Source organism: Musa acuminata, chromosome BXJ2-8 (genome assembly GCF_036884655.1).
Source record: "Musa acuminata AAA Group cultivar baxijiao chromosome BXJ2-8, Cavendish_Baxijiao_AAA, whole genome shotgun sequence".
Classification (NCBI taxonomy): Eukaryota; Viridiplantae; Streptophyta; class Magnoliopsida; order Zingiberales; family Musaceae; genus Musa; species Musa acuminata.
The window spans coordinates 4,391,826-4,417,036 of NC_088345.1; the positions used below are offsets into that span (position 1 = coordinate 4,391,826).

Genomic DNA, 25,211 nt, shown 5'->3' on the forward strand with positions numbered 1-25,211 from the left:
CCCTAAAGCTCGTATTTGGAGAGTCTTATGCGCTGGATATATATATGTTCTTTTATATTTATATACCCAATCAGCCTATATAGACTATTTAGGTGTTGCTTGTCAGAAGGTTTTTGATTCAAGTTCCTTTTAGGTTACGGATATACTTTCTATTTCAGGCAATATCGTAGGGATATACGTTATCCTTTAGCTAAGACAGCTACCTTAGATCTTTGAATAAAATGAATGCAAGACTAATCTAATGCTTGATGAACATAGGTTCATCAAAGGAAGGAGGTAGAAGGCAGTCTAGGGAAACTTAAGCAAAAAAGTTGACGCCCAAGACGGGCCTACCTTTAGCTTTTGAGGCACACGGGTTCGCCACATACAGCTGGATTCTGACGCCTCATTGGAATATGTTGGCCCACTTGGATCCCTATATCTCCCATTTGTTGGGAACTAGAGAAATTTTGGTATATCTTCTTTTGCGACGAACATTGATTTTTTAAGAGCAACTACTGTTCTCTCTCCATTTATTTCCTCTCCTTTTTTTCGTTTTCTAATGCTGCTTTCTTTTCCTTCTTTCGACTTCTGATTTGTTGTTATATTAAAGTGTTCATCGTTTTAGTGACGTGTGCGCCTAAGCTCTAGGAGAACTTAACACCTTGATGTGCCTCGAATCTTTTTATAACATCATTTATTCTGATTAAATATGTCACCGTCTAGATGCTTCTTAAATTGAATGCATATATATATATATATATATATATATATATATATATATATATATATATATATATATATATATATATATATATATATGATATCTTTTGGTAGGATTATGGTTGTAGGAATTGGCTGGACATTGTCAAGAATATTGTTTGCTTACAGCATTTGATGGTTTATGATATAACTTTCATCCTTGTAAATTGCCGCATGCTGCTTAATTGGTGCATGCAATTTGCGAAGATTGGCATGCGGGCCATACTGCCTCCCGTTCCATTATGTATCCGAATCATCTTGGCTGGGATGCCATTCATGCAGCAGTAAGAAGTGAAATCGCGCTCTTATGATGCTATTGTAAATAAATGATTCTAAACACCTGTGTATTTTTAGGGCGAACGTAGACACCACACTTACAGTTTCCTTTACATGCACCATGGTTGATCAATGATCAGATCTCTTGTCCACTACAAGTAGCTTCCATCCAAGGGCAAGGCTACTGCAACGCGCTAACAATATTGCTGGTCTAGTTTTAGCCTATTGCTGCCGATTATGTCCATGTGTATGCACCATTTCAAGAGACTTAGCTAATCTTCTCCATGCATGTGGTCCATGGCATCTCGGGGGCTTCACCAACTAAGCCCACCCACCACAGCGTCTAAGAGGTTAAAAAAGGAGTTCATCTACAGTGATATCCATCCACTTTGCCTTTTGTCTTCTTTCTCGGGGCGTGTATGAAGGTGAAAAGAAAAAGAGAAGGGGACGAGTCTTTTTCTGGTTTCATAACAGCCCCTGCCACTTGGTAGATTCCCGTTTTCACATGCACAACAGCACTTGGTGTTGGGATGCATGAAAGCCCTCACCTTCCCTTCCCTTCCCCCTTTAGGTTTTCACGCTTCCATCTCTAGCAGCATAGGAACCAACTTCCTTTCTTCGTGTGTGTGTATATATATATATAATGCTGGAATACTGCTCCATGACATCTTGCTTTCGCTGTTAGCCAGTAACTAATATTTAAGGCCACCTTCCCTGCTTCCCACGTGGTCCAAAGCCCTAATCTCAGCTGTGATGCCAAAGGAGTGTCTTAATTAACTGCCGGTGGCATTAAACTATTGTCCATTCTTAACTACGCATGTGGATGATAGAATGAAAACAGTAGCGAGCTACTATTCCTAGATGCCGTGTGTCGTAAGTGGGTGCAATTTAGGCATACAGTTAATCTAGCCTTTGCGATGACTCCAGATGCAGGTTGGGTTTGCACTTGCGATGGGAATCACCCGCACATTGAACCGAATCTAATCTAGCACCGACGATCAAAAAAGGAAGGAGAATATGGATCAAGCTTCCATAGTCTTGGGGATTGGACCTACTGCCTATTATGCATAGCATTACTCTTTACACAAGAACACGATGTGTTGTTCTCTGATAAGATGGTAATGCCTATCAATCAATGGACGGTTATGTGGTCTTGACACCAACTGAGGCTGTACCAAGGGATGTGGACATGTGATGAACCGGCAACACATGAATCACACCCACATCTCCATCCTTGAGTGCGTCCAAAAAGAACTGGAAGCTGTATGTTGATGCATCGAAGCACCGTGGAGAACAGCGGAAGACGGAAGACGATGCCTGTAACTTAACAGACGGTGTCTCACGCTCTTCGTTAGATAGGACAAGCAAGCATGGACTTAGTGGACGAAAGCAAGAGGTAATGAAGAAGAATGCAACCGCAAACATGAACGAAACGCGAAACAAGAAAGCCTCGATCCCTCATACACTAACAGAGATTTGATGTACTGTACAGAACTCGATTTGCTAGTTTTCTTGGGTAGTAATAATGCGGAGGAGGTGGAGCGGGTTACCTCGAGGGGACGGGATTGAAGGACCGGGCGAAGCCATTGATGGCGCCGTAGCTCTTGGAGCTGAACCACAGGCACCCGAGGAGGCCCTGCCGGTAGGGCAGGAAGGTCCGCCGCCTCATCTCCTCCGCCTGCGCCCGGTTTGTGGTGTAGTGCCGCTCGTGAGCCGATGGCGCCGCCCTCCTCCGTCTCCTGATCCCATTCGCCGGTCTGGGCTGCGGCGCATCGCGCTGCGTCGGGGCCGCGGCTGGCAGCTTCGTCTCCGGGTTCGAGCTCGCAGTGGGTTTCGGCTTGTCCTTGGACCCCGAGAAGGAGATCCCGTGCCAGAACTTGTCCTTTCCGTGGTCGCTCCCCTCGCTCTTGCTCCGGTGGAGGAGACCCTTGAGAAAGATCCACCGCTTCGAACTCCGTCCCGACGAGGAAGACGAGGACGTCGACGACGAAGATGAGGAGCGGGAGGACGCCGACACGGGCGGCGCCGGTGCCTCCTCCGCCTCGATCTGCGTCAGATCTGGGGGCTTCTCGAGATCCTTGCCCCTCTCCTCCCGATCCGTGCCCTGCATCCGCCAACGGAACGGCAGGTTCCTAAGCGGGGAAAGCGATCTGGCCCTCCGATGGACGGACCGGCTCCGGAGCTTCAGGTCCCGCCCTCGGACGCCGATCTCCAGCCCCTCGCGGTTGTACCTCGGGCCATCCTTCTCGTCATCATCCTCCTCTTCGGCGAGATCTGGGAGCGGGGCGAGAGCTTGTGGGCGCTGGAGGTGGGAGGATAGCTTCATGGGGCGGATCTGGCCATTAAGGAAGAGCTCGTCGGCGGAGGCCGCGGTGGAATGGGCGGGGAAGCGGGCGGAGAACTCGAACTCGAAGGAGAAGTCGGTGGAGGCCGGATCCGAGGGCGAGTCGGTGACGGAGTAGGGAGAGGAGAGGACATAATGCATCGGGCTGGAGGGGGCGCTAAAGAAGAAGAGGCCACCGCCGCCGCCGTAACCGCCGCGGCCGGGGCTAGAGGGGGCACTGGCGAAGGGGGTGGAGCAGGCGCTCTCGAACTCGTCGCCGTGCCCCTGGCTCGTGGGATCGAGGGAGCCATCGGGCTCGCCATTGCTAGGGTTTTCTGGTTCCATATCGCACAGAGGAGAGGAAACAGTCACGAGGAGGAAGAGAGAACAGACGGTAGGCGTCGGCGTCTTCTCCGACACGCAATCATGGAGGAAGGCGGGGACGGGAGCCTTTTAAAGTCCTCAACAGGCAAGATTGAAGAGCTTTCCCGTGAATGTCCTCCCTACGCCGCCCAAACTCCGAAAGTGCCACTGCCAACACTTCTTTGATAGTAGTAACGCTAAAATAAACCAACAATTCTGTTGCCGCCCTCGGATTCTCTCACTTGCCATAAGATTCGTGCGCATTCCTAAGCGACCGCATCGCGTCGTGCGAATATTCTCACCCACACCTAATCCTTATTTTTCGCTTAAAGGTATATATCACATGAAACGTGAGGGAGGGGGAGGGGAAGTTGGCCGATTGGTGAGAAGAACATCGGCGGTCCCACGACGAAGGACCACTCGCTGGTATGGGACCGGCAGTGCCAGCCAATAGCTGAGCCGCGGCATCTCGCCACGTGTCCAGGGATCACGTGATCGGTCCGGGAGCGGGACCACCGGCCGTCCCTGGTCCCTCCGTCCGATCGCCAACGTACGGCCAATCTTCCCCGTATCTCACCGGTGACGACAGTTGCTCTCGAGTTGCGCCGAAGCTACGTAGGGCTTCTTCGTGGAGACGACTCACGAGAGCGCTGGGACAATGTGGGTGCGATTACCGCAGGGGTGGGGCGGGCAGTTTCGGTAGAGACGATGTTTGGTGTCAGGGAACGTGGGGTGGTGTCCATTTTCCCAGGCCGTGCCAGGGGCGCATGATGCTGACCTTTTCGTGCTGTGCTGTGCTGCTCTCGATGCAGCGCCTTCACCGTGTTGGTTAATGAACACACAACTACATGTTCTACATATTGTTGACGCCTTTTGACCTGAGCCACCGTCGCACAGGTCGGCTACGTTTCGTTACGATCCGCTTGAAGCGGTCGTAGCGGCAGCGGAGTAGGGGAACTAGGCGTAGCAGAGTGACACTGACGTGTTTGAACTTTGAATCAGTTAGGCGTATTATGGTTGAGCTGCATACATGAGACAGTTGTTCGGCTAGTGGACTGAGAAGAGTACCAGCCAATGGGAAGATGATGGTCGTCAAAGAAACAACCTGCAACAAAGACGTCATAGGGTGAAGGGAGGAGGGAATAAGGTCCAATCAAGAGGGAAGGATAATGATGGCGTCAGCTAGGGAGGGGCGCCTCGCTACCTTCGCATGGGGAACTAGCGATTTGCATCGAGATTCGTGCATACCTAAACCTTCCTGCTGTCCTTGATCGGACCTCTACCCGACCTACTAACGGATCAATTCTTTCCCAAACCCGCTAAAGCCTACCAACCGAATGGATCAAGAGAAGGGGAGTAATACCTAAACCGTCCTGCTGTCCTTAATCGGACGTCTACCCGACCTACTAACGGATCAAGTCTTTCTCAAACCCGCTAAAGCCTACCAACCCAATGGATCAACAGAAGGGGAGTAATACCTAAACCGTCCTGCTGTCCTTAATCGGACGTCTACCCGACCTACTAACGGATCAAGTCTTTCCCAAACCCGCTAAAGCCTACCAACCGAATGGATCAACAGAAGGGGAGTAATACTTAAACCGTCCTGCTGTCCTTAATCGGACGTCTACCCGACCTACTAACGGATCAAGTCTTTCCCAAACCCGCTAAAGCCAACCAACCCAATGGATCAACAGAAGGGGAAAAATGGCCCATCCGATCCACTGGGTCGAGGTAAAAACATGGAATACAGACACTAGTCAACGGTAGAACAACAAAACAGATGATGGCTTCTTTCATCTTCTTCTTCTTCTTCTTCTTTTTAATGTTTTTATTGCCAATAAACAGAAAAAAGAAGAAGCCTAAGATCGAGTTTATCTAATGCAGCTTAGAATAGTTTATATGATGATCAACAAGTTATGGATACAGAATTCAGCATAAACACATGAGGTTTAAAGGTACCTCTTTCTGCAACCTCAAGGGACTGAAACTGACATTTTCTGCTGGAACACCTGGATGGACAATTGAAGAAACCTCAAATTCACCAAAATAGGTGTTTGTACTTTGTTTTTGTGTACTAATTCATCAAAACAGAATAATCCATACCTCTTCGAAATGATCTAATTCAGGTCTTAGTTCTTCCTCAATGATGGCTGATGTCAGTTCGATCCCATGGGAACCTTGCAGATGGTCCTTCAAGCTACCAAGAACCTGAGACATTACAAGTGTTCTTCAGCATACAAGATGGGACATTCTGCTATTGCTACCTTATCCTGTACGAAAGAAGTTGCTGAAAATGATAAGATAATCTAGGAAGAGAGATTCATGGCAATCTAAATTGTCGAGTGTGATAAATTTGAGTCTATTTTCTTTATCTGCAATCAAGAACAATATGCACAACATAAACTAAATCCGATGAAGAAACATATGTACAATACAAACTATATCAAAGAACCATAAGAAAGCAAACTTGAAGGAAATGTTTCTGCGTAAACTTAAAGCCAGTAACTCATCGTCAGAATAATTGGCAAATTTGCTTATGCCTACCAAAAATGGATTCAAAAGAAGAAAAGGCTACAAACCAAAGACATTCTTAGCGATGATGGAACTCTATGCACCAATAAGGAAATAAGATTGGCACCCTCGGTGACAATACTACAAGCTGCAGAGTCCTTAATCCATGGATAGGTGTTCACTGTGCAAGAAAGGTATCTTATATCATGATGAAGTGTGTTATTGGGAGGAAGAAAGCATATCAGATGGTGGAATATGAACTAATAAAGTACACGACAGTCCAATGTTCGCCATTTCGCCCAGACCGATACAAAATGGGTGACACACATTGATCTGAGCGCTAACCGGTATGCGGACCCACCCCGGTCCGGTCCAACATATAAAGGGAACTAGTTTCCCACTTCTCACGTGACCGCTGCCTCCGCAGCACTCGCAGGCATCCTCTCCGCTTTCGCAGGGCTCACGAGCATCACCTCTGATGCTGCGATCGATGGTGACCTCCGCTTGCCATGACCTCACTGCACCGCCACGTCTCAGGTAAGGTCTCTCCTCTTCCTCTTCCTCTTCTTTCTTCCTTCTTCCTCCTTTGCCACTTCCTCTTCTTCCCTCTTTCTTTCTCATTCCTCTTCCTTTTTTCTTACTCTCCGAAACACTGGTACTTACCAGTGTACCATGTGTCAATACACCAATAAAGATCATGCTGTGTCGTCAGTCGACCGACACGCCAGCTCCGACTGGTAAGGCGAACCTTGCATGACACAATGTGTCAAGTGACATTCACAACATGTGTAGCCTTCAGTAATACATGAATCCAAAAGCACAAGTGTAAATGCTTCTAGCTGACTAATATAGTTGGAGAAATTGTGGATATATGTCAGCATTGTTGTCAGTCAAGATCACATTTTAGAAAAAGGACACACATGCTATTTCTCTTTTCTGGTCAAGTTCCGCAAAAGAAAGATATACAATTAAGTCATGCACAATACTCTCAATAAATGGCACAAAGTAAATATATGTTAGTGGTTAATGCGCACCATTTCAAAACCTTCTTCAGTAGGAAAAACTTCAAGTCTTTGGGAAGTCACACACTGACATTTTTGTAGTCTCAAAGAAATTCGTGTGATTACACAAAGAACTCTAAATTTCTGCCTCATCTGAAAGTATGAAACAAATTAAGCATCAGCAATGAAGCATAAAAAGCATAATAATGGAGGCTTTTTAGAAAGGTTAGGGTGCTCATGTTTGTAATGTTGAAAACCTACAATTCAATGCTATTCTAAGCATGTCTAATTATCTAGAAGTACCTGACTGATCCCACAAACCTTTTGCCACAATACTTGATCAGAAAATCCTTCTCACACAATAAATAACTAAAATCTTTGCCCTTTGTAGTATGCAAAGAAGTCAAATGTAACTTGATGCATTATTTAGTCCATAAGTATGATATCCGGCTTCAACATTGATTTGAATGGAGATGCACCAATCAATTAAAAGGCTCTGTAAAAGGTTCCTTAGGTACCAGTGACAGTATTCATCAGTGTTCCATCTCAAGTTGAACATTTTATGAAATCAAATGTAGCATATATGGCCAAAATCTGGCATGAAAAGCAGCATATGAACCACAGAATTTAATGTTGTGACACAAAACAAATAGAAATATCATAAAAAATTATGTCAGCATCTCATTCTAGAAATAGCAACATCAGAAAACCACTAGAATTTGAGACCTAAAATTAGCAGGACGAAAGAAGCCAGTTGAGGAGCTGGCGTATCAATATCTATGAACATCACTAGGAAATATATTCTGCAGCAAACATAGAGTTGCGGCATAGACACACGAGGAACCTGCAATAAGCTTTCATTTCTCCAGGCCCACATGTACAAAAAATAGAGACATACAAGCAGGATATAGAAGCTGTGATCTGACAACTTTGAATGGCGACTATAGTGATCTAAGAAAGCAATATATGGCAATACCTCAGCTGAAAGTTCTTTTAAATGATCATTCTGGTATCTTGGAAACTTTTTCCTGTGAAATCTCACAAGTAGAGCAACAAGCTACAAGATTACAGTCAGGTAATAGCATTAAGGGATATTGACGAATTAAATAAACTAAAAAAGAAAAAGGGTCCAAAAGAAAGTACCTCTATCTCTTCAGAACTGTAACCATGAAGATGCCCACAATTCTGTAGCACATATGAGAAATTTTAGGTGGCAGACTCCTCAAGTGTGAATTAAGAACCAATTTAGATAAAAGAAACCTCCTGTTCATGAAAGAATCATCAAAAGCAAAACAATAGTTAAAAGATGTTAGTTCGGCAGCATCACCAACCATTGAGGTTTTTTTTGTTACGGGAAGCTTTGGAGTTAACTTTACGTAAATACTGTGAAAGATGTCGGCATATATATGATTGCTTAATGGTAGGTTCCTTGCTCCATAGCTCCAATTATCCTAACTAAACCGAGCAAGATAGAGGCTTCTCATCTTTGCCGCAACTTTTTTTCATCTGAATACCTTAGATCAACCAGGGTCTCAAGTTAGGTCAACCAACGGATCAGCAGACATGGAATATTGATGTGACCCAGGCTGAAGTTCTATTAGATGAGGATCTACATGACTGCTACCAGCAAGCTATCATAGTTAAGAATAGCCTCGCCAAAAGAGACTGTTGCACATCCAACGTGCATCTGACATGTATACAACTTACCATGACAAACAACATACTAGACATGGTACAAAGTTATACTAATCCTGGTCGAGATGGATAAGGAAACTGAATAACTATTTTAGATCAATGTGTATTTTATTAGCAGTTACCTGAACTTCTAAAACATCATGGGTGACAATTGTAATTCACTTTGGTAAAGTTTGCATTCACACCACTCTTATCTCCACGTTATTTTCTGTGCTTCTCCCCAATATAAGTACCATGGAAGATGACATATATATGTACTCTAGCGCATACAACCACTCATAGTCAAAAAACTTGTTGCAAAACCTTGATCTAATTAGTCCTACATCGTCTCTGGGCTAGATGGCTAGACCATGATTAGTACATGAGTTACAACTCTTGAGACCTCCTTGTTGGAAGAAATGGTCCCCATGGTTCTGGTTCATGTTTGGATGAGTATGGTATCAGATTACAATACCCTAATTAATTAGTCCAACATTGGTCATAGGCTAGGCTTTGATTAGTACATGAGTTACAACTCATACCTCTCTTAGGGTACTCCTTTTGGAAGCACAGCCCACCGCGTTTTGGGCTCAAGTTGTAAAACTTATTTAGTGAAGATTTTATCAATTGCTTTTGAACCTTGCCATGCCACGTCTACCATATCCTCACACTCATGCTGCATCAGTGAATAGTCAATTTTTAGACTCTAGTAAGCATATGATGGAATTCGTCCCTTATCAATCTTTTTATAGTGTTTCTCAGCATGCCTTGAAAAATGAATGGAGTATATGAATACAAGTCTGAGTACTATAAGATATTTGCAGGTACTCAAGTTATATATCCTTCTAAGTTCAAAGCAAGGCCCTTCATAAATTTAATCACCTATGATCCTTCCAGCCATGCTAAATGGAAACTTTCTGTCACATGAAACCAGAAATTAATACATGGAAGCATGTATAGTGTAAGATTCTAAATGATGCACCTCCTAATTTGTTAATTACTATTATTGTTGGATTTGCAAGTTGCTCAGAACTTGGCTAACTTTGCAAGTCTACTAGATTGAGTTGACTTTCAAATCCAGTTGGATTTTTCGGATTTACAGTCCTAATATGTCCTTTGTTTGAATAGAACAAATTCATCCAGTCCTTGTGTAGAATGAAAAAGGCTCAAAAGATATTCTGGACCTCTAGTTAGCTCAGTAAGAAGCCAACAGAACAAGGTTGAGCCCCTTTAACTCTGCAAGCCTTTACAAAAGCTTATTAAGAAGCAAATTGTTTTGTTCCCATATTTTCTGTGATATTTTGACAAAGTAACACTATCCATCTTAAGTTCAAGTTCCAAAGTATGATTTTAAGCAACAAAATAACACCATTATGTGTTGTTAACTCACTAACATAGGACAGGAACTTATAAGAGAAAATGAGGTCTCAAGGAAAGTACCTTGATTATCTTGTACGAACGTTTGTGGTATCCTTTCATGCCCATTAATAATCCTATATTATGAAGCAATAAAGCTGCTTCCATATACTCAAAATCTTTTTCACGCAACCGTGCATTGCCATCAACGAGCTCGTCCGATCTTCTAATGCCATCAAAAAGTCCCTATTATATGGCATAAAAACCACAAGCATGCAGATTATTGCCAACAAAATCACAGTGACTATATAAATTATTGCATTAGACCAAATATCAGCTAAGGGATGGATGATACCTTGGCGATGCCAACACAATGTAAAGCAGATTTCATCCTGTTGTCCCCATCGAATCTCATGGCTAGGCTTACTACTGACCGCCATCGAGCATTCATACCAATATCATAGTCCATCCGATCATTTGTGAGCATCTCAGAAATGACCCCTTCACTGAGAGCATACCCAGAGACCTCAATGTTGTCAATTCCAAGAGTCTCAAAGATCTCCAATAACAGCACAGCACCCGCAACTATAAACTCTCTTCTCCTCTTTCGAAATCCCAATCTTTTTGCTCTCTCTACCTCACTAGGATTCGGACTAGCAAGCTTTTCAACAAGAAGCCCCAATTCATCTCTACTGAACCTCCACTCCCTGCCAAAGTCTCTTCTCATAGATTCATCAAAGCCATCAAGAAATATGGACCTTTCGATCGAACGGATTGTTCCTGATGAACCGACAGCAATCTCAAACCCTAGTTCCTTGACCTTGTCCACCAATGGCGATTGGTTGAGAACGGAACGGATGTAGCTGCGGAGATGTCCAAAGTTTCCATGTCTCTCGTGGAATTCGGTCAAGGAAACGTGTCCGAGATCAAGAGAGGTAGCGTAGAGGACTTTCCCCTTGTTCGCCACCACGAATTCGGTGGAACCCCCACCGACATCGACGACGAGAATGGTTCTATGGAAGAGGGGAAGGAACTGGAGGACGCCGAGGTAGACGAGCCGGGCCTCCTCCTCACCGGAGAGGACGTCGACCTGGAAGCCAAGCTCGGCGCTGACGGCGGTAACGAGGTCGTCGCGGTTGGGGGCGGAGCGGAGCGCGGCGGTGGCGACGACACGGGCGAGGCGGACGTCGAGGGCGCGGAGGGCGAGGGAGAAAGAGCGGAGGGCGGCGACGGCACGTAGGCGGGCATCGGGGGCAACGGAGCCATCGGCGGCGCGGCCGCGGCCGAGGAGGACGGGCTCCTTGAGGCGGGCGAGGGCGAGGAGGTGGCCGCGGGGGAGGACACGAGCCACCAGGAGCTTAAAGGAGTTTGTGCCCATGTCGATGGCAGCGACGAGGGTTTGCTGCCGCGGCGGCACCGGAGGGCCCTCCATCGGCGTCGGTTATCGAACAAGATTGAAGGCATAGGCGCGGCGCGGCGCGTCGCGTCAGTTGGTTATCATACTGATCGTCAACTCTTGTTGACCACGTGGCAGCCTTCCAATAGTGAGCTGACTGGGTCCCCACAAGCGTACCCAAACCTTCACTTCTCGCTCATGTTTGGCTCGAGGACTAATGATTCACGGACCAAATCAAGTTCATTTAAGAAATTAGGTGGTCCGATTCCATTATAAATCTGACACTCTTTTTTCTGAGATTCCAATATTCTTGACGAATGAGATTCCAATATTCTTTATTTTCTTCGTCCTGTTGTGAATATCTTTCGCCTCGTTATTTTACCTTCATCCCATCGTGTTATCGTTTTCCTTCACCTCCTACGATCACCCCCTTTATCGCATCCTCGTGGAGACCACTAAGGCCCTCAAGCACGCTCTCGACCTTGTTCGTTATTGTCATCACATCAACCTCCTTCGTCTCCTACGATCACCCCCTTTATCGCATCCTCGTGGAGACCACTAAGACCCTCAAGCACGCTCTCGACCTTGTTTGTTATTGTCATCACATCAACCTCCTTCGTCATGTCGCGCCAATAGCCAAGAGATCAAGATCACACGTACCATCGCGTGATTGCCACTAGTCACAGGAGTACCCTTTGCAAACAAGTTCGTGTGGATCCACACATTGTCTATGATGATCCACACATTGCCTATGACACCCTCTCCCCCTATCGCTAGCATCGACCTGGCGTGGCATTCTCAAAGAGGGCAGCATGGACCTGCATAACCTCGTCCATGGAGGTGCCCTTGCAGTTAGTGGCAACCAAACAACAATGGAGGGAGGCTTTTACCAGTGGACGTCAAAAAAATGTGTGACACAACAACAATAACGAATAACATTAACGGACGTCAAAGCGACCTCCGTGAGAGCACAACGGTCGTGGGGTGGAGACATCGCAATGGGGTGAAAGCGATGAACGACAAATAACCACGATACGACGAAAGCTAAAAGTAAAATGAAAAAATGGCTAGGAAGGATGTTATGAATTAATAAAGTAAGAAAAGAGATTGCTCTAAAAATATTAATAAAAACTTATTAACATTTTTGAAGAATTTACCCATCTAAAATTGGATTGAATTCTAACAAAAACTCTAAAGCAAATCAAGCATAAACTACGAGCCACAGAGATAGAATTGTCAAAGGGTGCCTGTCAGAATCATCCACCAACATGCATCACGATCCTGTTAAAGGATGATAATAAATCCAACACGCTGACACAACCCCAAAGTCTAGTAGAAGTTACAAAAATTGTTTTCTAATAATTAATTTTCTTTCCTATGATATAGTTACATGCGTCCATGTGCCGCTCCAAAAGAAACATACTAATTTGTGGGATAAGAAACAACACGATACATTGAGCAAAATCTGTGCTATGGGTGTTTTTGAGTCCCAGATCGGAACAGAGACTCGGATTGATGCACATTAAATTAGAAAGAGACATCGATGTTAATATAAGATCACCTCCTAAATGTGTTGGAGTGGGAGAGAAAGAATCGGTAGTCGGGATGATCGACTTGCAGATGGCGAAGCCAGTCGTCCGCAGCCTGCGATAGTGAGCTTGCTAGCTGCTGCTCTTGCAGACCAGTGGATGTCCAAATAGACCCCCTGAATTTATATGAGGCCAGTCCAAAGACTGGCAAACACAAATTCACAGGCCGGTCATTGGAGTTCTTGCCATTCCGACTTGTACAAGAGTGAAGAACCTCCGAAGGTGGACTGGCGTTATCTGTCAGAAATGAGCACACTATTAGAAGGGGGAAAGAGAACCCATAGCACTTGCAGTAGCATCTCTATGCAAATTTCTGCAATGTAGCGATGTAATAATAGAAGTGCTTGATGGACGGGCTGACATATCCCCTCAACTGCTAATACATTCTTGTTAATTATAGTTCCCAAAATTCTACTATTAAGGGATGGGATACAGCACATGGAAGAAAAATATGATAGAGAAGCCTCTAGCCAAAAATTATGACAGCCTCTAATTATGAGTCCCGACATTCTTTAAATCTTGAAAGAAAAATATGATGCTACCAAAACACTTGTAATACATGCCATTTCTTGAAAAAAAAAAAAAATCAAACAGAGACAACATAATGCAAGGAAGATATGCTCAAGTTATCTTAATCCAATGCCAAGAAAAGTTATCTTATTCCAAGCTATGAACAACAACATGAATGTATCTATATAGATCAATATATCTTTTCATTTATTTGGCATACGAAAAGTTGTAATAGTGACTCTGATGGTATGTCCTAACATCCTTGACAACTGTTTACCTACTGCTAGCAATGGCAGTAATGAACTGTAGCCCAATCCTGCACTATTTCAGGGGATGGTTCTTAACATATTATATGAAGTTCTCTTGGCACCAAGGTTTAATAAATAAAAAAGTGCATTCGTGTACAGTCCTTTATACAAAACAAGTCGAATAACTTGAAATACTTCAAACAGAAATCACTCCTGTATATACCAACTTCAGATTTCAGTGTTCATTTGACTCTCTCTCTCTCTCTCTCTCTATCTCTGTGATGCTATATGGTTCTCCAATTTAATTTCTTTGATAAATATGAAACAACGATGTGCTTCTACTTGTGCAAATGCATTAAGTAGCTATCAGATGCTTACCGCTAGGAGTAGCCAGTGAGTGGAATGTCAAAAAGCAAGCATCTAAGTCCTTTAATGTGGGTCCCATTGGTATCCTATATATTGGATACCTGCAGCAAAAACATCATAAAAAAAATAATGTATTTTATTGGAAGGAGGTTAATGAAACATCTCCAAGCATATAGCTTCCACAAAAATTGGCAGTTGAAGAAACATGATTAACAGTGATCCCAAAATTCACTGAAACAATACCAGGCAACAGACATCCAGCTTAATGGCAGCATATCACAGCTCTTGTATGTTTTCAGGTCAGGAAATTTATTTGCAAGAACTGATATCTACAGCCACATATCAGCAAAAAAGAATAAATATTTGATGTACATGATATTTCAAAATGTTAACGAAAGAAGACCAAACTTACCTTGTCAGCTAATGGTTCTCTTCCATACGGTGTATCCTTCTCAAAGTACTCAAATATCGGAAGTGTTGGCTTGGGGCAAACCTCAGTATTATCATTTACAAAGCCTCCTTGGCCAATGTGATTGGCAGTGCCCACGGATGAGCTTCTTTCTCTTGATTGGTTCTCTTCACTCCCACTGCTGCCCTCACTGCTGGTATCCAGGTAACAATTCCCATCGCTTTCTTCAGCAGATCGCCTTACAAAAAGCAAAAGAGTCAACTAAAATCTATAATGACCGTTTGACAAGATATCAGTGTTTAAGTGGCAGAGCAATACCATGAAATATTTTACCGTCTAACGTCGGTATGATCTATAAACAAGAGAGATCTGTTTTATAATACTGGAAACATGTAATAACTGAGCTCAGGGAATAGTAAAGTAAAAAATAGCTGTAACAAAAGCGTTGTAAAGGAAAACATAGAAATATTTTCTTCGTCTAATTCTTATGATTGTCTGCTCAAACAAAATAACAGACATATATTACCTTCACAATTATCATAAGCAGGCTTATGACCTAGTGGCTTGAAGTAGATCATTAAGCATTCATTCTTCTCTGATATGACATAAAAATCAGCTGCTAAAAATAGCCAAAGTAAGCTCCAGATTCATGTTCAACTATCTCAAGTAACTGAACTCTATTTTGGCTGCATTTTTTAAACCAGATTACAAATCCGACACTTCCCTATATTCTTTCAGTGACAGTTTCATTTCTTCAATCACGACTAAAAACGTATTGGTCACTAACATGAAAAGATTAACACTCAAGTTTAACAAGTACAATCATTTTGGTTATCAATGTTCAGAAATACTGTACCTCTAAAATAGAGATTCTCATCCATTTTCTAGGAAAGACTTGATTTTTGGCTCCTGCCAAAAATAAAGATAATTACAAATCCTTCCTAACTAGTGTTCAACACAAATCCTTCCTAACTAACGTTCAACATTTTAAGGGTTATCCACATCTGAGAGACAATTGGAAGCTTCATCATGACAAAATATGCAAAACTTATCATACGAAGCCTAGGAGAACATGTACAACACACCTGAGAACATTTACATGTTTTGTTATCCCTAGGGAGATTAATGACACTACAGAATTCTCTAATATCATTTTTTGTAGAATGACCAAAACACCAAAACCATGCAAGACAAAGAGCATTGTAAATTATCCATTGTATTGTGTGGTTCTTGCTGAAGGCACTGACAATATTAGGGGATTATGAAGATCCCTCCAATCTCAATTCTGTAGAATGATCAAAGCAGCAAAAACAATGCAAGACCAAAAGAGCATTGTAAATTGCCCAGTGTCTGCTGTGATTCTTGCTGAAGGAACCGAAGACTATTCACTAACCATATAACCTAGAGATCAAGCGGCCCCAACAAAACTTGAAGAAAGAAATGTGTCAATTATCTGACTACATGACCAACAATAGATGTGCCATTAATAGGCCAGAAAATTATATTTATCATTATTATGATGAGTTGATGATCATTTGGGCTCCTGTGCAAGTGCCCATGTACTAAAAAAGCTTCAAAAACTATAGGCTACACTTGCCTAGAGCATCACATACCTTGGTGACCTGGATTGGTAAGTGTTTAAATATATGAATAAAAAAGATCTTAACAGAATAAACCAAATCCGAAACCGAGACTCACTTATCATTTAATAATCTTCAAATGTAATTTTGGCTAAGTAGCTCAAATGGCACCTGCAAAAGTGGAGGAACAGATCCTGCTTCACTTATACCCGAGAGTTAAAAATAAATCTACTCTGCATCACGTAGTAGTTAGGTTGAAATACAGACATCTAAGTCATTATACTTAATTAGAATTAATTCAAGTGCTATTTTAATTTAAACATAAGCACCATCTCCAAATCCATTTAATAACAGAATACTTAACATGGTCATGCGGCTCAACAATAAACTCAATAACCAACATTCTGGATACTTTTCAAGCCATTTAGCTCCATCAAGAATAAGGTCGTTGTCATGCACTTCTCCACTATTTTTTACCAAGCTTTTTTGGTCTTCCTATTCCTCCATTAGGATTACTAATTTAAATTGCTTCAATTTTGTTTAATACGAGACTTGAATGTTATCTAGACATGTCCGGATCACGTTAGGCAACTTTCAAGTATTGTCCTTCAGTAACTTATTGTTGCTTTTTTATTTCTTCTTTGCAACATCAGTTATAACAACAAAAGGATTGTGCTAGCGAGGTGACTTTCTTTGAGTGGACATGACCCAAAATGATTAACCTATTACAAATTATAGACTATTTAGCTCTCCTATCAAAGTCCATCCTTTTATATTATTCTGACACGGGACCATCGGATTAATATAATATAACCCACTAAAATCTCAGTGTCTGCACCAGGACACAGCCAATAATCTTCCACCGTGTTGTCACGGACAAACTTCTAAACAAGGTGTTTGATGTAATGCTTATGTATGTCCGTGTCTTTTGGCATGTTCATGCCTTGTACAGAATGTAAAGGGGCGGCCGAAGGCTTAATAGTCCCATTTTAGTTGGGTTGGTGGCCTCTTTAGGCTTGTAAATAAAGATTGTGTCATGTGGACACGCTCGAGAGCTTTTCGATCTGTAATGGACCATTTTACCCTTTGTTGTGCCACTGTTCAGAGCTTGTAAAGTCTGTTTGTAATTTGCTTTGTCTATGAAGTGTTTTTCGGACATGTTTGCTTGTGGATCCCGTTTGAGGCGTTCTCTTTAACCCGTTCTCTCTTTTGTTGGTCCTAAGGGACAATGGGAGGCTTCGGGGAGGCTGACCTTTGCGGACGGACGCGCAAGGGTGCCGCACGACTTAGGCAAAACCAGCTAAGTCCGTGTCATATGGTATCAGAGCGGGACAAGCACTCATAGAAACACTTGACATGCAAACGTGGGGGACCTAGCGGGGCTGCGTTGAGGGCAGTCAGCAACGCGCGACCGTTTGAGGGAAAACGGGCATGGAGATGTAGGGAAAGGAGTCGCTCAGAGGAGCGGGCATCTGAAATTGGCATTCAGAGGATTGGCCAACCCTTCGCGCAAGAGGCACCACGAGAACAGGCAAGCTTGGAAAAATTTGGAGCGCACAAAGGTTGGGATGGCTGAGTTTGAGCTACGGCTCAACGTTGACAACTATACTTGATGGTGCTCTAGGCAAGCGAGGCGCTTGGCAAGAATGAGACCATGCAAGGTGGAATGAGTTGCGCAACGACCAAAAGAGTTATGCAAAGCTCACAGAGGTGAGGGGAATTGCTAACTCGAAGAATTTGGTACTCATGCATGGGCTTGTATGCGGACGACGGAATGTTCGTGGCCATCCCAAGGCGACCGAGACTCGGCGCCATGGAGCATTGAAACTTTCTCTTTGGCAAGCGAAGGATACGTCCGTAGGAGGCTGAAGTGTGCAATGAGTTCAGCATGTTGCTAGGCCTTGAGGGGTGCAGTGGGGGCTGTATTGACGTGGAGTCGCAATCTAGCAAGTGCGTTTGCAAGAGGCAGAACAATGCACAGTTTGTTCAGCAGATCGGAGTAGTCCAAGGGGATGGTGGTCTCCGAAACGAAGAGAGATGTTGCTCAAATGGGATAGTTATCCAGGAGGGATAAGTCCCGGCTCTCCAGAGGGAGAATCATGTGCGACGGACTGCACATGTTGAGGAGGAGTACCTCAACAAAACAACAACTCCACGAAGCTCGATGGACTGAGCAAGCGGCGAGGAGTCGTCGCATGATCTCGCTTGAGAGAATGCATTGGTGGATGCATTGCGAGATCAAGTGGGGGAGCGACCCAAAGCAACTTAAATGAAGGCACACTTGAAGTCGATGTGGAGATCGGACTCAAGGTAGGGCTGACCCGTGGAATGGTGGGCACGAGGGCCACCATCGACTCAATGCAAAAACGAGGAGCGGAGCAACTTGGGTGTAACTTGGTGAAGTACCCAAGCCGCATGAAGGGAGCCAGCAGAGAAGTTGGAACATGGAGCAGAAGCACAGTGCTTTCCTTAGATAGAGGTCAAAGACATGAACTCTTGCAGAGGCAAGAGTAGGATCATGTTGTTCCATGGGTCCTTCATTCTGACGGAGCGGACTCATCTTGCATGGTGCCAAAGACGAAGGGAGCTTCTAGGCACATGCACCTTATCTCGGAGGAGCATTTGATGGAGGAACTAAGGCGACTCAATTTGCGGAGGCGAAGTTGGGTTCAGAAGGCCTTAGCACGGGGCAAGAGGACGCAGAGGCGGGTACTCTTGAAGAATATGCCATAGTGTTGCCATTCAAGTTGCCATGAAGGAAGCGGTGTGCAGCGGAGATTGTGCTGGTAGGGGCAGAGGCCCAGGATCCAGACAATGGTGCACAAATTACGGTAAAGTCGGTGGACTTCGGGAGCTACTAGGCGACGGACTGTCCTAGAGCGGTGCTTCATCTAGGTGTGACCCAAGAGTGGGTGGATGAAGGTCGATTGCCAAAGGAGCGAACAAAATCGAAGGTGGAGGAGACCCTGCGATGTATTGGCAGAGGCCACACATGGAGGGTTCAAAATTCGAGTTTATTCCACAAGGATCAGAATGCAATGGAGATGTCACCAGGAGGCGACATGGTGCAGCGGATCGTGGTGGAACAGTTCGTGGCAATGCGACACACACGACATAGTCCCGGGAGGGACTAGATCATATGGAGGTATGATCGGGAGCTACTGGGAGCTCCGCTTTGGTGAACAACACGACGGCAAGAAGGCTATGGATTCAAGGAGTGAAGGCCATGGTACCGCAGAGGCGGGTCTTCCGGGCGTGCACCGAATTTTGCATCGGATGAAAACCTTGGTCATCAGCATATGGGGGCTGGGTTCCACCAAGGGAAAAGTTCGAATGCAAGTACCAGTGAGTCCCATGAGAGGGACTTGATCATGCAGAGGTATGATCGAAGCAGCTGGAGAGTTGGACTGCTCCAGAGCTCATATTCGCTTAAGGGAGCCCGACAGGTCAGAGGACAAGGTCGAGTAAGCGAACGTTGCTACCAAGGAAGCTAAGGAGAACAGAATCGGTGCAAACCCTACAATGTGATGGCAGAGGCCATGCATGGGAGTTGCAGTCTGTCTTTCCATCGACCAAACAGACTGCTTGGAGAACACAGATGTGTTGAAGCAGGAGGTCGAAAGGGGCGAGGAAGCGACGACAAGTCCAGAGGGACTTAGCTACCCAAAATCAAGCAATCAGTGAGAATGGAGGTGGACTCAGAGGAGTGTCACGAAGGCATATCTACTGATTGTGAAGAAAAGGGATGTAGATGCGAGACGACGGATAGTAGGGCCATGGGCATGGCAGCGCCATGGTACCGCAGAGGCGGGACTTCCGTCAAAGTCATTGATCCCTTGCTCTCACGGAGGGAGAGCGCTTGGTCGTGAAAGGGGCCGAGGAGGTGGAGCATGCAGAGGCAATCTCCAAGTACCGAGACAAGGCTGAAGGGCAGAGGCCAAGAAACTTCGTAAGACCGGTGTCAACAAGTTTCTCATCAAGATAGCCGTAAGTGAAGGACTTCGGGTCATGCAAGAGTGCACGACCAAGGAACGAAGCAGGCAGTACGTGGTGCTGTACCTTTGCTACTCAGTGGAGTAGGCGGCAGGGTTGATGGAGAAGACGGTACAATCCCAGAGGCGACCTCATCTATCAGAGAATTACTCCAAGTTGGGGTGAAAACTTCCTGCATTCCAGAAGTTCAATGGCATTGAGAAGGTGAATCATAGTAGCTAACTCAACGCAAGGAGTGCAAACACTTCAAGTGCTTCAGAAGTGTGAGCAAAGAGCAGGCGAAGGCCAGTAACCAGCTCGATGCATGAAGTACAACCTCGAGGAGGCGGGCGAAGTCAAGTAACCTTTGCCTTCTCAACTCTTAAGAGAATGGGCGAAACCGAGTACCCCAGTTCTCTTATCTATCCAGCAGAGGAGCTCTGCACAAGTTCAAAGACCCTTCGAAGATAATGGAAGACAATAGTTGTCAAATCCTCACCAACGGTGATCAGTGCTACTGAGAGTAGATTGTCCGCTTCATTTCCCAACGAAATGCCAATCGAAAGCGGAAGTGATGCGAACCTACTTGGATGTGACAACTAACTGAAAGAAGAGTCAATGAGCAGATTTTGTGGAGGAAGGACCCAAAACTTCAGAAGTTTGCGAGGCGATGCTCGTTAAAGCTCCAACAAGCATCCACCCAGTTCAAGCAGCATGTGGAAATTTTGAGAAACTGGCGCAGTAAGAATGGTCTTTTCCTTCATTTGGTGGATCCGCAGGAATCAACGAGGATCAACACAACTCAGCCAACCCCACACCAGAGTCAGAGTCATTGGCGAGTTGAAGCAGCATGGCGGATCAAAGGTTCGACTACTCAAAAACAGCAGCGGAGAGCAGCTGGGAGCCAGGAGGCGCATTGCAGCTGGAGCAGAAGATTGAAGACTTAGCAAAGGCGAAGAGTTGCAGTGTTCACAAAGGCTTCGACGAGGACGTCGAAGGGATAAGTGGGGGAGAATGTCACGGACAAACTTCTAAACAAGGTGTTTGATGTAATGCTTATGTATGTCCGTGTCTTTTGGCATGTTCATGCCTTGTACAGAATGTAAAGGGGCGGCCGAAGGCTTAATAGTCCCATTTTAGTTGGGTTGGTGGCCTCTTTAGGCTTGTAAATAAAGATTGTGTCATGTGGACACGCTCGAGAGCTTTTCGATCTGTAATGGACCATTTTACCCTTTGTTGTGCCACTGTTCAGAGCTTGTAAAGTCTGTTTGTAATTTGCTTTGTCTATGAAGTGTTTTTCGGACATGTTTGCTTGTGGATCCCGTTTGAGGCGTTCTCTTTAACCCGTTCTCTCTTTTGTTGGTCCTAAGGGACAATGGGAGGCTTCGGGGAGGCTGACCTTTGCGGACGGACGCGCAAGGGTGCCGCACGACTTAGGCAAAACCAGCTAAGTCCGTGTCAGTGTGGTGACAAGGGATGAATATGATATCACACAAGAAATGCCATCTCAATTCATTACTGCGATGTTGACAGTGCTATCCCGCAGAGACGTTAGCTGGTATAATTTGTAAGGGTCTAAGAATAGTCCTAGCAATTGGTCTCTTAACTATGAATCCCACAAGAGGCAAATATAAGCAATCCTGGTGTTGCTTTCCAAAACAAGGTGTTAGTCTTGAATGAATCATGAATCATGTTTCCATCTAAAGGTCACAAAACCATAATAAAACAATACCCAAATTCCTAATTATTGTCTGTAAGCCATTTAGTAATTGGTTCAGCACATACTGTCTGTCTCCTTTATGTTTATGACAGGAACATACATGGACCATTTATAGAGGCTAGACATGCAACATGCGAACATCACAGAATGCGCAAGCATAGTACACCACTCCGGTGCCAACGCAGTGGCATATTATTGGCACCTCAATTCTTGGTGATCTCAGAAGGCATCAAAAAAACACTCATTTGTAGTAACACCACAAAGCTACACCTCATTAGGTCACTCAAAAGCCCTTGTAACTAAGCATGACATACTCAAGGAAATAATAAAACATTTAAATGAACAATGAATTTTATAACAATTAAGTCATAAGAAAGGGTTATAGACCTGAGTTATTGCTGGCCTATCTCAATTAGTAGATCAATAGATGATGCTTAGTATAAAATAGTATATACATCCATAAAATCATCAGAGATATACATAAACAACTATAAACAACCTCTTCCCAGGAACTCCAATAAATAAAAGCCAAAATTTTAAAAGATGCGCCCACCATCTATAGGTAGATTTGGACTCCATAATAATGAAAATTCATTTCCCATTAGGGGAACAACTTGGGCCAACACACTTAAAATAACAAGAAACATGACCAAATCACAATAAACCAGATTGGGAAATCCAATCCAACTAGGGTAAGTAGGGCTTATGAACTGCCAAGCTACCTGCTTAGCTAAACAGTTGGCATATATTTTTGTGCAGGTTGCTCCATAGGATCAGAAACAATATGATATAGCAAATATAACAGCTTTTCACCTAGTTATTCAAACATCAGGCTTCAAAAAATTATGTGACGTGTCCTTTTTCACATATTTACATTTTTTCTATATAATCATCACTTCCCAAACAATATAGTATGAAAGGGAAACAAAACCAAAAATGCATCATTTGATGCAATTAGAAGTCTCCTTTTAAGAAAAATTATACCATAGTTACATGAATACAAGCCTTTTCTAATTCTCACCAGAATAAGAGAATGCAGACTGACAAGAAAGAGCTGGCTTACGATAAGATGTTATGTCTGGTCTTTCTAACTTGCATAAGAAAAAAATAGGCTAGACACAGAGCTCTGAGGTGTCTTGCCTATTTGTTGAAAGACTCCACTCCTTGAAATGTCTGGTCTCGAGGTGTCTTTGCAACAACTATGTCTAATTATCGACGGTATAGGTGCCAAGAATTACAGTTCACATCCACAACAAACAGAGAGAAGGAATGGAGGTCTGAAAACAATTTATCATAAGACTGCTTGAATAGACACAAGTGCCAATGGTTAGAAACATCAAATCATTAAGGAGTACCCTAATGCAAACAAAAGGAAACCCTTAACATTGTTTCACCACGGACTATAGCAGTCGTAAGCACACAGGCATTGATTATAACCTCCCTTGTCATGGAAATTTGCACTTTGCTCTCAGCTCAGTGCAAAATTGCAGCAAAATCCTTATCTTTGCTTATAATTAAACAACTAAACAGTATAGATACTAACCCAAACTTCTAAATTATGAGAAAAGAGCACCAAGCTTTTTATAGGGCATAGTAGTTAGTAGATCCATACCCCGAACTTGATGTGGCCGCAGAGGTATCCACATACAGCTGAATGGCGGAGAGGAACGGCACATAGTATTGAACAACAGTATCACTCCCGTCCAGCACCAATGGAACCCCCGCCCCGTAAGCACTCCACTCCTTGAAAGACTCCCAAAGATCTCCGACGCAAAAGTAGGGCTGAGATTTCACCTCGTCGCCATTCCTCCATCGCCTCGAACTAGCCTGTCAGTGGTCAAGAACTCAGAATCACTCATCCGAACCAATTAATATGCGGGATCGATAGAAGCTAGAGAAACAAGAAAGATGGCTCCTTTCGACCTAAACCTACTTCCGAACCTTGGAGAAGTACCGGGCGGGTACGACGGGTGTGGTGGACTCGAGCAACCGGTAAAGGTTTCCAACCGAAGACGCCGGTAGCGGTGGCGGAGTAGGAGAAGGAGAAAGTGAGGGAGAAGTTGACGAAGAGAGAGACCGTTTCGAGGAAGCATCATCCCGCTCAAATCTTTCCTTGGCCACCATGACCTCGGCCACGGCCTCCGTCGTCGCCACCGGGGACGGCCGGGTCCTCAGCGTCGCCTCCTCCTGCTGCTGCCGCTGCTGCTTCTGCAGCTCGAGCTGCCTCCTGACTGCCGGAGGGTTGTAGAAGCGGTCAACGCCGCTGACGCGAGCCGACGAGGAACCGCCGGAGCCGGCCATACCGGCGGGGCAAGGGAACGGAACCCGACGGGCTGTGGATCCAGGGGGAGCGTTCCGAACCCTAAATTTGTCGGTGAAGGTCCCTCCCCAGTCCCCAATTCAACGTCGTCAACGGCGATCCGTGTTTGTTAGGGTGTGCAGTAAGGCGGCTTTAGAGCGGAGGGTAACGGCGGTGAGAGGTCGACTGTGGTACTCCGCCTCCCTGATCTGGCGTTTGCCCTATTTTATCTCTCCCTTTCGCCCTTTGCGCAGAGGTCCCGCCACCGTCGGCAATTCCCACCCTCCAGTGGCAGGTCCCGCAGTCGACGTCCCATAGACGAAGGCAATATTGGTCGCTCATCTACGGACGAGCTCCTAAAATGCTTTATACGATAGGATTATGTCAGCCGCCCGATCTGTCCTCCGAATTGATCACACCCGTTCGGATGACCCAACGGGAACGGTGTGGTGATTTGGCATTCCAAAACTAGTGGTCCGTCGTAGTGTCGCATATATTAAATATGCGTCCAATCGTAGAATTATGTTTTGGAGGTATGCACTCATCATTTCATGTACGCGTCAGGTTGACTCGATTCGAGGGGAAGTCAAGCGAGTGGACCGAATTACCCAAAATAGCCGTCACTGGAACACGAAATGACAAGAATATACGGAGAATAAGCGCTGGGGATTCCGCACGTTGACGCGCAGGATAACCCTCGAGATTCGTGTCTCCGAGTGGATCGGACGGTAAATAGAGAAAGGCTTCCGTTTTAAGGTTGATGTTAGGTGGATGTTTTTGTTTATGTCAACAAAAACAAATACAAGAAATAATAATCATTGGGTATGGTTGCATGAAAAAATCAATATCTGATTATTTTATAAATTATCTCAAGGTT

The 25,211-nt window shown here is 44.6% G+C and overlaps 3 protein-coding genes across 4 annotated transcripts; all 3 read right to left on the reverse strand.

The window, feature by feature from the left end:
• Positions 1-2,447: 2,447 nt before the first annotated feature.
• On the reverse strand, positions 2,448-3,995 carry LOC135618793 (uncharacterized). Its single transcript, XM_065120029.1, has one exon. The coding sequence runs from the start codon at positions 3,683-3,685 to the stop codon at positions 2,564-2,566; it is 1,122 nt and encodes a 373-aa protein (XP_064976101.1). The 5' UTR covers positions 3,686-3,995; the 3' UTR covers positions 2,448-2,563.
• Positions 3,996-5,467: 1,472 nt separating this feature from the next.
• LOC103994312 (uncharacterized) lies at positions 5,468-11,738 on the reverse strand. Of its 2 annotated transcripts, none has more exons than XR_001979604.2 (7): positions 10,601-11,738; positions 10,330-10,491; positions 8,359-8,400; positions 8,192-8,243; positions 7,249-7,368; positions 5,807-5,911; positions 5,468-5,712 (listed from the first exon to the last, which is right to left on the reverse strand). XR_001979604.2 is itself a non-coding variant. In XM_009414638.3 (7 exons), exons 1-7 carry the CDS (start codon positions 11,675-11,677, stop codon positions 5,677-5,679), a joined length of 1,623 nt encoding a protein of 540 aa, XP_009412913.3. In that variant the 5' UTR covers positions 11,678-11,738; the 3' UTR covers positions 5,468-5,676. The 2 variants fall into 2 exon arrangements, 1 of the variants encoding a protein (XP_009412913.3); XM_009414638.3 differs by having other exon boundaries at positions 8,192-8,272.
• Positions 11,739-12,971: 1,233 nt separating this feature from the next.
• Positions 12,972-24,628, reverse strand: LOC135618794 (uncharacterized). The gene is made up of 6 exons (XM_065120030.1): positions 23,977-24,628; positions 23,648-23,862; positions 14,767-15,001; positions 14,598-14,683; positions 14,367-14,455; positions 12,972-13,467 (listed from the first exon to the last, which is right to left on the reverse strand). Exons 1-6 carry the CDS (start codon positions 24,334-24,336, stop codon positions 13,199-13,201), a joined length of 1,254 nt encoding a protein of 417 aa, XP_064976102.1. The 5' UTR covers positions 24,337-24,628; the 3' UTR covers positions 12,972-13,198.
• Between the last annotated feature and the right edge of the window lie 583 nt (positions 24,629-25,211).